We start from the raw sequence: 16,524 nt of genomic DNA, 5'->3' as shown, positions 1-16,524 counted from the left end.
TTTATCTTGTCTGAAGCAATTAGATACTTTTTAAAACAAAAACTCCCCCTTGTTGGATCCTCTGCACAACTATAGAAATCTTCCTCAAAATAGATGTTCTCAACTTCCTCTTCGTTTCAGAACTCCAAGGAATGTAACAGAAGACTTTCTCCAGCCCATGTGCGAGATTCAGGACCTAGGTAGGAGGTGGAATTGCAGGCAAACGGGAAAGTGATTTTAGGGAGAGGGGGCTCCGGCCTACAACGATCTGTTACTGAATACCTTGGAGAGGGAGTTGGCCTCACAACGGGCACACCTCTTTGCCAGAGCCCCTCATGCGAGGACCTGGATTAAGCGATTGGTGATGAGTAAACCTGCTACACAGCACTGGACCTGGACGTCTAGAACATCCAGGTGTCTGGCTCAATGGAAGTTACCTATGTAGCTCCTTCCATCACGCTGAAGGCAGATGTCAGTTGTATATCTGATGAAGAAACACTCACTTTGGATGACAGCTGGAGACCAAGTATGAGAATACAAGTTCAGATATCCAGGGCTTGATTCCCAACATGAGTGGGTATTGGCTGGGGGGGGTGTGGTTGGGGTTGGGGTTGGGGTTGGGGTCAAGCAGCTGCTGCTGAAACTCCTCAACTTCAACTGTTGGCAACATCATTCCTTAGGACTCAGTTGTGTCCGTGATGTGGTAAAGAGGATGGTGCCAGCGCACTAACACATTTATAGTGAATACTGATCACCATGTTGCCCATGAGGAGATCCTGGTACTTGCTGTCTACCGAACGAAAGCTCAAACCTATGCTTGACCAACTATCCTCCTTTTTCACTATACTCCAAATTATTTCATTCACCCAATTGAGCATCATCTTACCACAGAAATTCAGTATGGAGTGTACACCATCTCTGTCCTTTGGCTGGTGTGCCCGGTCCCTCCCGAATTCGATTCTTTCTGACCTGCTCTGCCAACCAGTTGCCACTGCCATTGCGCATTACGTAGGTATCCAGAAACACCAATTGGCTCTCGGGCCCATAGAACCAGTTGTAGTTTGAATCAGCAATAGCCACAGTCCTTCGAAAACCTAGAAGACATTCCCAAAACCAAAATTCAGTGCGGAAGAGAAACCACAGAACGTGGAGTAACAGTAATATAAAAGACCATTTTTTTTTAATTATTATTCATTCTCGGAATATGGGCATCACTGGCAAGTCCAGCATTTATTGCCTATCCCTTGTTGCCTTTGAGAAAGTGGTGAGCCTTCTTCACTTTCATTACTTTCCTGGAAGTCATTCAGAAAATAGGAACAATGAAACGAGAGCTGTAACTGACAGGACACGCCAATGTAACTCAAACTATTTGCACCACTAGATATCCACGTCAATTTTATGTCAATTTTGATATTTCAGGGTTATCTTTTTCTCCTGTATGTATAAGTACTTGTACATATAAATTTTGAAATACAATTATTAGAAATGCTATATTATAATGTTAGAGTGGTAGATCCACAGGATCTACAGGTCAGTCATTTATTTTTGGGGTGGGGTGGGGTGGGGTGGGGTTGTGGGGGGGTGGTGAGTTGGAATTTAATGGTTTACATTTTTTTTAACTTTGAAGTACTGAAGGAGTACTGCATTGTCAGAGATCTTTGAATGAGGCCCTGTCTTCCTGTATCCGTGTTTCAGGTGGATGTTAAAGATTCCATGGCGCTATTCGAAGAACAGAGAGCATTTTTGGTGCCCTGGCCAATATTCCTCGCTCAACCAATGCCACCAAAAATAGATTAACAGGTTGCTTACCTCAGTCCTGTTTGTGTGCAAAATGGCTGTTGTGTTCACCTACATAGCACAGTGACCGCACTTTAAAGCAAGTTATTAAACACGAGTGCTTTGAGATGTTTCTTAGAGATGTGATAAGTTGATATATAAATGCAAGATCTTTCTTTCTTAAGGTTTATTTAATATCACATACAAGGGAAAGTTTCACAATCCCATGCTCTTGTGAGCTGTGCTCATAGGATCAAAGAAGTCAAACTATTATATTCTAGACCACATCTTCATCCTACGCTCCCTTTGGGCACCACTTCCCTACCTGTTGCGTAGGAACAAGGAATTTACCCTTAAGTTGATTCCATGGTAACATGCCACCCAGTGACGTAGGCAGGGCTTTTTCCCCAGGGGTGTTTTGATATGAGCAGGCCAGACCAAACAAAACTACTTCAAAAGGTCTACTTTTCAAATAGGAATTTCATAATAAGGTTCAAATAGAAACATTATTACTTCTACTAATCTAACAACTCAAATAAAGCAAATGAAAAGAAAAAAAAATACTCGTCAGACAAAAACTCTAAAGCACGAAGTCCAAATGCCAGTGAAATGTCGCTCATCTATCAGCAACTTCACTACTCGATGAGGGTAGTGCATTTGATGTAGTCGACATAGATTTTATCAAGGCTTTTGGCAAACTGGTCAAAAATGTAAAAGCCCATGGGATCCAAGGGAGAGTGGCAAGTTGAATCCAAAACTGGCTCAGTGGCAGGAAGCAAAGGATAATGGTTGACGGGTGTTTTGGCAACTGGAAGGCTGTTTCCAGTGGGGTTCCACAGGGCTCAGTACTAGGTCCCTTGCTTTTTGTGATACATATTAATGATATGGACTTAAATGTGGGGGCATGATTAAGAAGTTTGCAGATGATACAGAAATTGGCTGTTTGGTTGATAGTGAGGAGGAAAGCTGTAGACTGCAGGAAGATATCAATGGACTGGTCAGGTGGGCAGAAAAGTGGCAAATGGAATTCAATCCAGAGAAATGTGAGGTCATGCATTTGGGGAGGGCAAACAAGGCAAGGGAGTACACAATAAATGGGAGGGTACTGAAAAGAGTAGAGGTAGTGAGGGACCTTGGAGTGCATGTCCACAGATCCCTGAAGGTAGCAGGACAGGTAGATAAGGTGGTTAAAAAGGCATATGGAATACTTTCCTTTATTAGCCGAGGCATAGACTATAAGAGCAGGCAGGTTATGCTGGAACTCTATGAAACACTGGTTAGGCCACAGCTTGAGTACTGCGTACAGTTCTGGTCACCACATTACAGGAAGGATGTAATTGCACTAGAGAGGGTACAGAGGAAATTTATGAGGATGTTGCCAGGGCTGGAGAATTTTAGTTATGAGGAAAGATTGGATAAGCTGGGGTTGTTCTCTTTGGAATAGAGGAGGCTGAGGGGTGATTTGATTGAGGTGTACAAAATTATGAGGGGCTTAGATAGAATGGATAGAAAGGACCTGTTTCCCTTAGCAGAGAGGGCAATAACCAGGGGGTATAGATTTAAAGTGATTGGTAGAAGGATTAGAAGGGAGCTGAGGAAAAAAAATTTCACCCAGAGAGTGGTGGGGGTCTGGAACTCACTGCTTGAAGGGGTGGCAGAGGCAGAAACCCTCAACTCATTTAAAAAGTACCTGGATATGCACCTGAAGTGCCGTAACCTACAAGGCTATGGAACAAGTGCTGGAAATTTGGATTAGGCTGGGTGGCTCATTTTCAGCCGGCGCAGACACAATGGGCTGAATGGCCTCCTCCTGTGCCGTAAATTTTCCATGATTCTTTACTATTCAGTGCAATACACTGATCAACATTCAGAAGCGTAAGCCTAACTAATCGCTGGTCAAATTGAGACAGTAAATCTTTAATCATATAAGTGAGGAAAAAGATTTTTCGGGGCGTGAGGTTGAAACTTGTAGTGTAACTAATATTTGCAGAAGCTTTTGCACATTTGAATAAAACAATGGATTTTGTTTTTTCTGCAGTATTTTACCCACTTTGGCCTCACAATTTCATTTCCATAAATACTATTGAGCAGAATGTTTCTTTCCTTTTCCTTTGGATCACTCCTACGAGTAAGGGTCCGATTTTAAAAAATTACAGACATTTTGGAGGGTGTTTGAACACCCTGGACACCCTCCCTGCCTACGACTCTGATGCCACCATTTCCTCTACCAATGCAGCTGCTAGGATTTTTTTTGCCTCACATTCTGTGTGGTATCCTCCTAGTAGCACAGCTGGGATCAGGAGTTTAAAAGAGGGGAATTATGAGCACAAATTAATCCCCTAATACTTCATGACACAATGCATTTGGATAGAGTTCCCCTTTTTATACGTCACCGTGCCCCCTGGATCCTTCTCAAGGGCAATTAGGGATGGACAATAAATGCTGGCCTTGCCAGCAACACCCACATCCCATGAACGAATGAAAAAAAACTCAGATATCCGAGGTTTTGTGGAGCCCAGAATGAAGCTCCTTGTGTTTAAAGAACAGTTGATGATAACTTTATTTTTTAATGTCGGATTCCTACCTGGGAGCACAGTCCTGTAGTAGAAAGCAAAATGCTGCTTGATCCAGGGGTGGTCGAAGTGGCTGATGTTGAAGTGCTTTTGTACCAGAAACATGTACTGGAATAGGGATCTGGTGGTGTAACTGCCATAAGCCACGCCTTCATACAAGGAGCCATCCTTAACATCCTTCAGTAGGACCATCGACTTCTCCAGAATAGCAAGGACTTGTTTTGTCCATAAGTAAGCTTCTTGGAGATAACCTAAGGTTCACAATGAGAAAAAAAGCATCTGAGTAAAATTGATAACATACTAAATTACAAATTCAACAACCCCTTCAAAAATGTTGCCTTTAAACAAATGCCAGATTTTTGTTCAATAAAATTATAAGGCACCCTTCATGTTGAAACATCTCAAAGTGCTTCACATAATGAATTAATTTTTTTTTAAATGCATTTAAATGGCGATTCCAGCAGTTACACATTAAACATTAAACAGTGGCTACCCCAAGAATTTCTATTCTAATCTTGACAACAGAACTTGTGCTATTTTCAGTATAAGCTAATTTTAGAATAATTTTTTAAAATAATGCTTTAAAGAAGCAAAGTTTGGATCAACAATTGTTTGACAAAGTGTTTTGATTGCTAAACACTGATAAGAAATACAGAATCGTAGAAAGGTTACAGCATGGAAGGAGGCCATTCGGCCCATCAAGTCCGTGCCGGATGATGTGAAAATATTATGACAAAAATGATATGCAAATGTTGAAGTTATTTTCTCCTCCCACAATAAAGACAGTCGCTCTTTGTTACAAATTCTTGGATTCAGTGGCGTCAGTCACCCCTGTAAGTGGATCCCCTACCCCTTAAATGCTTGAGTAAATTCAAACTGCCCAATACCTAACTTCATGATAGAGCAATCCAAGTGTAACAATAGTACCCGCCTGTGATTGAAACCAGATATTTGTATCTTTTCATGTACCCCCACGTCGTTTTTCAATCTTTTCCAAAGTGGACTGAGTAAACACCTGGTAAGATTAGGCCAGATATGATTGTTAAACTGCAGTTCTGATCAGATTCACTTAACTCAATTAGTTCAACTTGTCTTTGTGTAATAATAAAACATAAAAAGCATCAGTGAGTCATTTTGCTTGACTGAAATAAAGTAAACACTAACTACTGTTCTGCATTCTACTTCTGTTTTAAACCTGACTGCTTTTGCGGCCTTTGCTGGACCTGACTGACTGCCTGCCTGCGTCTCTGTTTCTACCTTTAACACCCTGGCCCTGATTTTGAGGGCCTCCGCCTAGTGGGAATGGGGTGGCAGTGTCCTGAAAATCATGGTAAAACACTTACCGCCCTGTCGCTGTTACTAATCCGCCTGCCAGCAATTTTGTTGGGGCCTTTGCTTGGGCGGCCCAGGCACTTGCCTGCTTCAGGCGGGACCCTAATAGTAATATGGCAATTGAGGTTTTACGACGTACATAGGGCAGCAATGCAATTTTGACCAACCAATGGCAGAGCACGCACCATGCATGCTCCAGCAATTGGTATCAGGCATTGAGCGGCCTCCATTAGAATATCAACAATCTTCCAGCTAGGTGATCTTTTTTTCTAAACTTGTGTAAATACACTTTGCATTAAAAACCCAACATTTAAAAGTAATTATTTTTTCCAAATCCTTTCTGTGGCAATATTGTCATAAAATCCCAAAACGTAACACCTTTTAAAAGAAACTCCCCACGACCACTTACTAAATGAGCTTCTAGATGTTGCTGAGTAATCCATTGCATTAAATACAGTAAATTTAATCTGAACGGTTTACACATTATTGTCACTAAAACAGCAAGAATCAGACAATGGAATAATATATCCCTAAATCAGGAAACACTTCTCCACACAAAGGGTAGTGGAAATCTGGAACTCCCTCCCCCAAAGTTGGGAGTTGATGGGTCAATTTGAAATTTTTGTTGGGTAAAGGTATCCAGGGATACGGAACAAAGGCGGGTAAATGGAGTTGAGGTACAGATCAGCCATGATCTAACTGAATGGCAAAACAGGCTCGGGAGGCTGAATGGACTACTTCTGTTCCTATGTTTCTATGTTCTTACACAAAGTGTGATTTCAAAGTTATTTAGTCCTGTGTCAAGGTTCTTGAGCAGTGTTTTTTGAAAATCATACACTTATAAATTCTATTTTTTAAATTGATTTTTGCTGTGGTTTTTTTAGATGCATTTTCCCCTTTTTGTTGATAAGATTTCTCCCATTTTTAAAAAATCTGCCTATCCTGACACTCAGCAGCTAATAGGGCAGACACACAACCTGCTTCCAGCTTCCTGTCCATAACCCTCTGACCAGCAGCTGGAGTGTAACTTTCCCCTGTTCTGGGAGATGCCACAGCCTCTGCTCAGCACCACATCACAAGTCTTTTTAACCCTTAAATGTTATCCTGAACCACACAGATTCAAAGAATACTTTTTCTAAAATTACAGCTTTATTACATTTTTAATAGCATTTGGTGCTTGACTTCACAAAACAGCGACTATCTAAAATATGTATGTGAATGGAACGTCACTGTTCTCTTTCGAAAAATAACGTACCAAAATATTATTCAAAGAACAGTGGATATCAGATCTAATCAAGACAAAAAAAAAACACACCCTGTTTGGTTCTGCACCCTCCACCTGCTAGCATTTTTTTAAAAATCCTGTTTTATCCTCTCCTTTTAGTTTATGCCGAGATCTGGGGGGTTAAATTTGATAACCCCCTAATCCGGGCGCGGGGGTCATGGTGCGCGATTAACCCGGTCAATGCGATGCAGGCAGCACGTGAGATTTGTGCTGCCTGGATTCCTGGAAGCAGCCAGGCACAGCTGTGCAGTTGAGTGGAAGTTCACCAGCAGGGGGACTCCAATATCGCACGAGTGGCTAGAACTACTTAAAGGCAGCCTGCACCTCTTATTTGCAAAATGTAAGATACGGGACTGCATGGACTCTGAACGGAGATCAGACATTGCACAAGTAAAACACATATGTAGGTTCCTTCCCTATGTTTACAAACTGTTGAGTTATGGTAAAACATTGAATAAAGGTTGTGCACTACTAAATCCCACATCCTCCAATCTGCACGCCAGACCTCACCAATCTGCCGATCTGAGTTTGTACCAGGCCTGCGAGAGAGCGTGCACCAAGGTTCTCTGATGATGCACTAGAGGCCTTGGTGCAAGAGGTGGTCAGAGGGAGGGGCATCCTATATCTGCAGGGGGGCAAGAGGCCCTCCAGACATATGCTCAAGAGGCAGTGCCAGGTGCATAGCACCACGAACGTGGATGAATTGCAGGAAGAAGTTCATTGCTTTGACACGAGTAGTCAAGGTGAGTGACGACAACTGTCAAGTGGCATCTCCTACCAACTGCACCACTAGCCGCATCCACTGCTCCATGCACTACACCCCCCATCACCCACATACCAACAAACTATTTCAATCAGTACTCAACTCTTCCAATCAGATGCTTCCTCTCACCCTCACACATTACCATTGTTGCAAGCTACACACCCACAACTCACAGGTCACACACTCTGGCAGCTATTCAACCATGACAGGCACATCATGCATTCATCCTGCCGGACACTAACTGACACATGTCCCGCTTTCTTGCAGGAGAAGGTGGCGCATAACAGAAGGCAGCAAATGTCAGTAGCTCCATGGAACATGAACCTGCTGTCCTCGTGCAGGGTGATAGCATTCCAGTTCCACCCCTGCCACTCTGCCAGTGCCCTTGCTGTTGCCTGTCAGATAGCCAGCTCACTCCACGTAGAGTATTGAACTTTATTATCGGAACATAGGAAGATAGGAACAGAAGTAGGCCATTTAGCCCCTCGAGTCTTTTCCACCATTCAATGAGATCGTGATTGATCTGTGACCTAACTCCTTATACCTGCCTTTTTTTAAAATTCATTCATGGGATGTGGGTGTCGTTGGCGAGGCCAGCATTTATTGCCCATCCCTAATTGCCCTTGAGAAGGTGGTGGTGAGCCGCCTTTTTGAACCGCTGCAGTCCGTGTGGTGATGGTTCTCCCACAGTGCTGTTAGGAAGGGAGTTCCAGGATTTTGACCCAGCGACGATGAAGGAACGGCAATATATTTCCAAGTTGGGATGGTGTGTGACTTGGAGGGGAACGTGCAGGTGGTGTTGTTCCTATGTGCCTTAGCCCCATATCCCTCAATACCTTTGGTTAACAAAAATCTCAGATTTAAAATTAACAATTGAGCTAGCATCAACTGCCATTTGCAGAAGAGCATTCCAATCTTCTGCCACTCTTTGCGTGTAGAAGGGTTTCCTAACTTCGCTCTTGCAAGTCCTGGCTCTAATTCTTAGGCTATGTCCCTTTGTCCTGGCATTCAAGTATTGGAGACCTCCAAAAACAGGTACAAATGCACCAGTAGCCAGAAGCAATAATCCAGCAACTAGCCTGTAACTCCTGCATGATCCCTTTAAATAGCACTGGTTGGGTGGGGGGGGGTCCTCCATGCTGCTTACGACCTGTTCAGCTGTGCGAGGTTAAGACAGTGCGTCGGCTGGTGTGTTGAGTTCCAAAATCATATCTGTCCCTTTAAATCAGCATTGCACACTGATCTAATGCATATTCGCCCTACTTTACATGCTACCGCCGTTGGTTATCTGTGCGCGCGTGAACGCCTTTACCAAGGTGGCATCCAGCGCGCATCACGCTAGAACCTTTCGCATTCCGCACGCCATTTTGAGTCCTTAGGAGGCCACGTAGTGCCTACAAAATGGGCGGCCCAAATTATAGCCCCTGGTTCCTTGGGTGGTGGCAGCCCTCTTGCTTCCAGTGTTCTTCATTTTTTGAGTTTAGGCAATATTGGCAGGCGATTGAACCACAATAGGTCACCACAGCCAAACCCAAAACCGTTCCTCACCCAACATCCATATACACATACTACTCCCATTTTAAATTAGTTAAATTAACACAATGCAAACATGTAAGTGCACTAAAAGTAGCATTCAGAGGAAATTAAACTCCTTGGTTGAGATTATAGTAAACTAACACAAGATGGAACTATTTAACATTTATTTTGGTGTGGCTCTTGTAACTTCAAGAAAGAACTTTACACAATGTTTCTTTCTCTAAAATATAATTACTAGTATCTATGGGAACTAATAAGGCTCCAGTGAATTAATAGGATTTCCAGAAATTCAACAAGTCCATTTGGTCAGCCCTCCCTGTTGATAAGTGGCCAGCCAGAACCAAGGCCCAGTGCCAGTGGTATGGCGGAGTTTGCACACATGATGTTGCTGACCTTTATAACAGCAGCACACGTGAGGCCTCTGGCTGCCCCTTAGATGTCACAGGAAGGCAGCAGGAGCGGGCTGCAAAACATACATCCTGCAGCAGTCCCATCCCAGAGATCAGCTGTCCCAAGAGGCTCAGTCACAGTTTACAGATGGCCAGAACCCATGCCTCTGCCCTCATACAGCACCGAGAAGGAGCACTGGATTACACAGGGACACCAAAACGAAGCATGGTGTTCATAAGGAGTAGTCACTGTGATGTAAGCCTCTTCTGCAAATAAGTCTCTTCTGAAAGTAAAGGTGAATTGATCATGAGAAGTGTGGTTAGCTGATGGAATGTGAGAAATCTGTGTGACTGTTCAGACAGGGTTACTATGGAGGACTAGACTAAGTGGAGCTGGTACATGGGCAAGAGTCCTGGAAGGTGCCATCAATAGCGAGATTGAGGAGTTCACCTTCCTAAAGTGATAACATTTTTCTTATGATTGGTCCTTGCAACTGGCAATCTTCTAACTCTTCTAATATTGCTCCTCTGCAAAATGAAAGAACTGGGCAGCCTTGCTAAACAATGCATTAATCACTTGATGAATACAGGTATGCACAAAACATTGCCTTATGCCAGTCAAGTCCACTGCAACACCCTGAAAAGAACCCATGGTTATTTTCACAGGGATTGTAAGTGCAGTCCAAATGGCGGAAGAGGGTTCCAGGTCTGGCTGCAGCAGGAGACATAGATCTTCCAGTTTTTTTTTGATGAAACACAGCCTTCTCAGGCAGATCTTTTGACGCAGATCATGGAAGATGGTCTGTGTACTCTTCATCGTATCTGGTCATTTCTCTACATCCACAAGAAGGTGGAGTGAGCACTTCTTATACCCATTCACACTCACAGTCGATTTATTTTGCTGATGTAAAATGGGGTGGAAAGTCAATGCAATTGGATCCCATCCCAAATCTCCAAGTAACACTGCAAATAAGTTTCTCCAATGGAGAATTCTGAGGGTTGGCGGTGCCTTTACAATTTTGCTATACTTCGCGCACAGAGAAAATCTACTTCTGATTGGTCAACCAGAAAATGGCGATTCTATTTAGAAACAGAGGAAAGCAAGCTTTAGAGAAGGTGGGAACTGAGAAACAGCAGCTGATTCTTTTGCAACCCTCCTATTTCCAATCCTAGAAATGCTGATTTTAAAAAAATAGAAGTGACAAATATTTCAATATCAAGGAATTCCACAATACTTTGATCTGAAAGGTGACCCAGAATTCTAATCTATATCATAGAATCAGACAACAAAGGAGGCCATTCGGCCCATCGTGCCTGTGCCGACCCTTTGAAAGAGCTATCCGATTAGTCCCACTCCCCTGCTCTTTCCCCATAACCTTGCAATTGTTTCCCCTTCAAGTATTTATCCAATTCCCTTTTGAAAGTTAGTATTGAATCTGCTTCCACCACCCTTTTAGGCAGTGCATTCCAGATCATAACAACTCGTTCAACAAAAAGATTTCTCCTCATCTCCCCTCTGGTTCTTTTGCCAATTACCTTAAATCTGTGACTTCTGCCAGTGGAAACTGTGTCTCCCTATTTACTCTATCAAAACCTGTCATAATCTTGAACACCTCTATTAAATCTCCCCTTAACCTTCTTTGCTCTAAGGAGAACAATCCCAGCTTCTTTAGTCTCGCCACATAACTGTAGTCACACAAAGTTTTTTAATAATTAAAAAAACTGGTGATTTCATTAGTTCTCTTAAATCCGATACAGCGGGGGCAATTTTAACCTTACCTGCCCGATGAAAACCGGACGGGTGGGCAGGTAAATCGCCCAGGTTACTTACCCACCCTGAAGCTGCCGGTAGCCAACCAGTTAGGATTTTAACCTACAGGCAGCAAGGACACACGCCCAAAGCCGGCAGGGTCCTTTTTCACACATACATATTGGGACCAGATGACGCCATGGGGATCTGTCTGCAATTTTAACTTGCCGGCCTGAGCGGGAAACCGCAGTGAGTTTCCTGCCAAGCCAACCCAACAAAGAAGTGGGTCGAGGACAGAAGAGGCACAAAAAGCTATGTTATTAAAACTTTTTTTTTTACTTTTCTCGTGGGGCCCAGAGGAGAAGGAGTGCTCCTCCAGGCCCCACAAGGAAAGCTTAGGCCTCCTCTGCCATGAGTTCGTAATACCCTTTCTGACTGTAAGAGCCCTGTGAGACTGCCACAGCAACCAATCCCACCACTTACCTAGCCTCAGCGAGTAGCCGCTGGGCGGCACAATTTTCCACCGCTTCCCGCCCGGAATTGGAAGGTAGTCAGCCGGTGGGATTTAAATGAGGTTAAAATTACTTGTGTGCCGCATATGGGCAGGAAATTGACTCGACAGCGTGATTTCCCGCCAGAAATTAGTGAGCAGTTAAAATCAAGTGTGAACATTTATTATGCAACAATAACCTCAGTAAACACATCTCCGAGACCTTTCTGAAGTTTTTTGCACAAATTAGGAAAGCAAAGAGAGGGCATGAAAAAATACTGGCAAGTAAAATCAGGGAAAACCCAAAGATGTTTTATAAATACATAAAGAGCAAGAGAATAACTAAGGAAAGAGTAGGGCCTATTAGAAACCAAAGAAGTAACCTATGTGTGGAGGTGGAAGATGTGGGTACGGTCTTAAATGAATACTTTGCATCTGTCTTCACAAAAGAGGGGGACAATGCAGACATTGTAGTTAAGGAGGAGGCTCATTAGATATTGGATGGGATAAACATAGTGAGAAAGGAAGTATTAAGGGGTTTGGCATCTTTGAAAATAGATAAATTGCCAGGCCCGGATGAAATCTATCCCAGACTGTTAAGAGAAGAAAAGGAGGAAATAGCAGAGGCTCTGACATCATTTTCCGATCCTCCCTGGCTTCAGGCATGGTGCCGGAGGATTGGAGGACTGCTAATGTTGTACTGTTGTTTAAAAAGGGAGAAAAAGTTAGACCGAGTAATTAGAGGCCAGCCAGCCTAACCTCAGAGGTGGGCAAATTATTGGAATCTATTCTGAGGGACAGCATAAATTTTCATTTAGAAAGGCACGGGTTAATCAAGGACAGTCAGCATGGATTTGTTGAGGGAAGGTCTTGTCTGATTAACTTGATTGAATTTTTTGAGGAGGTAACAAGGAGGGTTGATGAGGGTATCACATTTGATGTAGAGTGCATGAATTTTAGCAAGGTACCACATGGCAGATTGGTCAAAAAAGTAAAAGCCCATGGAATCCAAGGAAAAGTGGCGAGTTGGATCCAAAATTAGCACAGTGGCAGGAAGCTAAGGGTAATGGTTGACAGGTGTTTTTGCGACTGGAAGAATGTTTCCAGTGGGGTTCCGCAAGGCTCAGTACTAGGTTCCTGCTTTTAGTGCTATATATTAATGATTTGGACTTGAACGTGGGGGGCTTGATCAAGATGTTTGCAGATGATACAAAAATTGGCAATGTGGTTGATAGTGAGGAGGAAAGTTATAGACTGCAGGAAGGTATCAATGGACTAGTCAGGAGGGCATGGCTGATGTATTAAATGAGTACTTTGCATTGGTCTTTACCAAGGAAGAAGATGCTGCCAGAGTCTCAGTAAAGGAAGATATAGTTAAGATGCTGGATGGGCTAAAAATTGAGAAAGAAGAGGTACTAGAAAGACTAGCTGTACTTAAAATAGGTAAGTCACCTGGTCCGGATGGGATGCTGAAGGAAATAAGGGGGGAAATTGTGGTCGTACTGGCCATAATTTTCCAGACATCCTTAGATACGGGAGGGGGTGCCAGAGGACTGGAGAATTGCAAATGTTACAACCTTGTTCAAAAAAGGGTATAAAGATAAACCCAGCAACTATAGGCCAATCAGTTTAACCTTGATGGTGGGGAAACTTTTGGAAACGATAATCCGGGACAGAATTAAAGTCACTTGGACGAGTGTGGATTGATTAGGGAAAGCCAGCACAGATTTGTTAAAGGCAAATCATGTTTAACCAACTTGATAGAGTTTTTTGATGAGGTAACAGAGAGGGTAGATGAGTGCAATGCAGTGATGTGGTGTATATGGACTTTCAAAAGGCGTTTGATAAAGTGCCACATGGTAGGCTTGCTATTAAGATTGCGGCCCATGGAATAAAGGGGACAATAGCAAGATGGACACAGAATTGGCTAAATGACAGGAACAGAGAGTAGTGATGAGCGGTGTTTTTCAAACTGGAGGGAGGTGTGCAGTGGTGTTCCCCAGGGGTCAGTGCTGGGACCACTGCTTTTCTTGATATATATTAATGACTTGGACTTAGGAGTACAGGGCACAATTTCAAATTTCTCAGATGACACAAAACTTGGAAGGGTAGTGAACAGTGAGGAGGATATAGACTCTCTGGTGGCATGGGCAGACATGTGGCAGATAAAGTTTAACGCGGAAAAATGCGTAGGAAAATTGAGGAGGGGCAATATAAACTAGAGGGCACAATTCTAAAAGGGGTGGAGGAACAGAGGGATCCGGGGGTGTATGTACATAAATCGTTGAAGGTGGCAGGGCAGGTTGAGAAAGCGGTTAAAAAAGCATACGGGGTCCTGGGCTTTATAAATAGAGGCAGAGAGTACAAAAGCAAGGAAGTCATGTGGAACCTTTATAAAACATTGGTTTGGCCACAACCGAAGTAGTGTGTCTAGTTCTGGGCAATGCACTTTAGGAAGAATGTGAAGGCCTTAGAGAGGGTGCAGAGGAGATTTACTAGAATGATTCCTGGGATTAGGAACTTAAATTACGTGGATAGACTGGAGAGGCTGGGGTTGTTCTCCTTGGAACAGAGAAGGTTGAGAGGCGATTTAATAGAGATGTTCAGAATCATGAAGGGTCTAGACAGAATGGATAGAGAGAAACTGTTCCCATTGGCAGAGGGGTCAAGAACCAGAGGGCATAGATTTAAGGTAATTGGTAAAAGAACCAAAGGTGACATGAGGAAAAACTTTTTTACACAGCGAGTGGTTGGGATCTGGAATGCACTGCCTGAGGGAGTGGTGGAGGCAAATTCAATCATGGCCTTCAAAAGGGAACTGGATAAGTACTTGAAACGAAAAAATGTGCAGGACGACAGGGATAGGGTGGGACAGTGGGACCAGCTGGATTACTCATGTATCGAGCCGGCGCGGACTTGATGGGCTGAATGGCCTCCATCCGTGCTGTAACCTTCTATGATTCTATGATAAGTGGCAAATGGAATTCAATCCAGATAAGTATGAGGTAATGCATTTGGGGAGGACAAACAAGGCAAGAGAGTACACAATAAATGGGAGGATATTGAGTGGTGTAGAGGAACAAAGGGACCTTGGAGTGCATGTCCACAGATCCCTGAAGGTAGCAGTTCAGGTAGATAAGGCATACGGGATACTTTCCTTTATTAGCCGAGGCACAGAATATAAGAGCAGGGAGGTTATGCTGGAACTGTATAAAACACTGGTTAGGCCACAGCTTGAGTACTGCGTACTGTTCTGGTCAACACATTGCAGAGAAGATGTGACTGCACTAGAGAAGGTACAGAGGAGATTTATGAGGATGTTACCAGGGCTAGAGAATTTTAGCTATGAGAAAAGATTGGATAGGCTGGGGTTGTTTTCTTTAGAACAAAGGAGGCATATAAAATTATGACTGGACTAGAGTGGATAGGGAGGACCTATTTCCCTTAGCAGAAGGGTCAGTGGCCAGGAGGCATAGATTTAAAGTAATCAGTAGAAGGATTAGAGGGGAGTTGAGGAGAAATTTTTTCACCCATAGGGTGGTGGGGGTCTGGAACTCACTGCCTGAAAGGGTGGTAGAGGCAGAAACCCTCAACTCATTTAAAAAGTACTTGGATGTGCACTTGAAGTGCCGAAACCTACAGGGCTACGGGCCAAGTGCTGGAAAGCGGCATTAAGGAAGATAGCTCTTTTCCAGTCGGCATGTACATGATGGGCCGCTGGCCTCCTTCTGTGCCGTACCTTTCTATGATTGATATATATATATATAAATATATAATCGATAGATTTATTATTGCAATAAGTCAATGCTGAAAAGATTTACTGGAAACTCATTTGAAATATTTCTATTTTACCCTCAAGTTTATGTGAAACATCTCTGTTTCACATAAACAATTAAATATGAACATTAGCCAGAGATTTTAAACTGATTTCAAAGCTTTATATTTTACATTCTCAGGGAAGTGCAATACATCAATAGGGATGGAAAATCACAATCTGCATAGTCACAATTTCCCAAGCTGCATTCGCTGTGAGCATCAGATTGTGAAATCACCATTATCAACCACATGAGAATTTGTAGTTAAAGGAAAACATTAATGGAAGTCTCACTTGATGACTCTTACTCATGACTCCCCCAAAGACTGGCTTTAACACTTATCAGTTTTTCATACTGGTTGTAGAAATTAGGAAACAGCTCAGTTAAAAATGACAATATTTTTAAGTAGGTCAGCTGTCACTAGCAAAGTCTCCTCAAGGAGAGGTTCTAGAAAACCCCGCTGTTCCATAATTTTATTACTAACAATCTCCATGAACATGCTGCAAGCAAAATGTCCATGTTTGTGGCTGCCATGAGGTTATGAGAGAAAGGAGAATGTTCTGAGATGACATATGAGGGCAGATCTCACAAACTTGTACTCTCCTGAGAGGCTTCACCAACCAGGAGCACGTATCAGGAAGTTAGGAACAGAGGTCAGGGGGTCCTTTATAGACAGGAAATCCTGTGGGGTCCACTGGTGATCACACATGTATTTCTGCTCTATGCTTCGGCAGGCAGAGCCCTGCGTCGGGAGCACAAAGTTGTGAAATCTACCCCGTACTGTTCAAAGAGACCATTAGTCACACTGGAGTTGGGCAGCTGCATAGCAAATACTA

The 16,524-nt window shown here is 43.2% G+C and overlaps 1 protein-coding gene across 7 annotated transcripts in view; it reads right to left on the bottom strand.

Annotated features, from left to right (window-relative positions):
- Nucleotides 1-16,524, bottom strand: part of dse (dermatan sulfate epimerase) — an 81,497-nt gene that overhangs the window by 12,084 nt on the left and 52,889 nt on the right. For all 7 annotated transcript variants that reach the window (XM_067984699.1, XM_067984703.1, XM_067984704.1 and 4 more), the window contains 2 exons: nt 4,340-4,579; nt 866-1,073 (listed from right to left, as the gene is read on the bottom strand). In XM_067984699.1, coding sequence (XP_067840800.1) covers nt 866-1,073; nt 4,340-4,579 — 448 coding nt within the window. The remainder of the gene's footprint in view (nt 1-865; nt 1,074-4,339; nt 4,580-16,524) is intronic.

This window comes from Heptranchias perlo, chromosome 5 (assembly GCF_035084215.1).
Source record: "Heptranchias perlo isolate sHepPer1 chromosome 5, sHepPer1.hap1, whole genome shotgun sequence".
Lineage (NCBI taxonomy): Eukaryota > Metazoa > Chordata > Chondrichthyes > Hexanchiformes > Hexanchidae > Heptranchias > Heptranchias perlo.
This window is presented reverse-complemented; position numbering and strand designations above follow the sequence as displayed.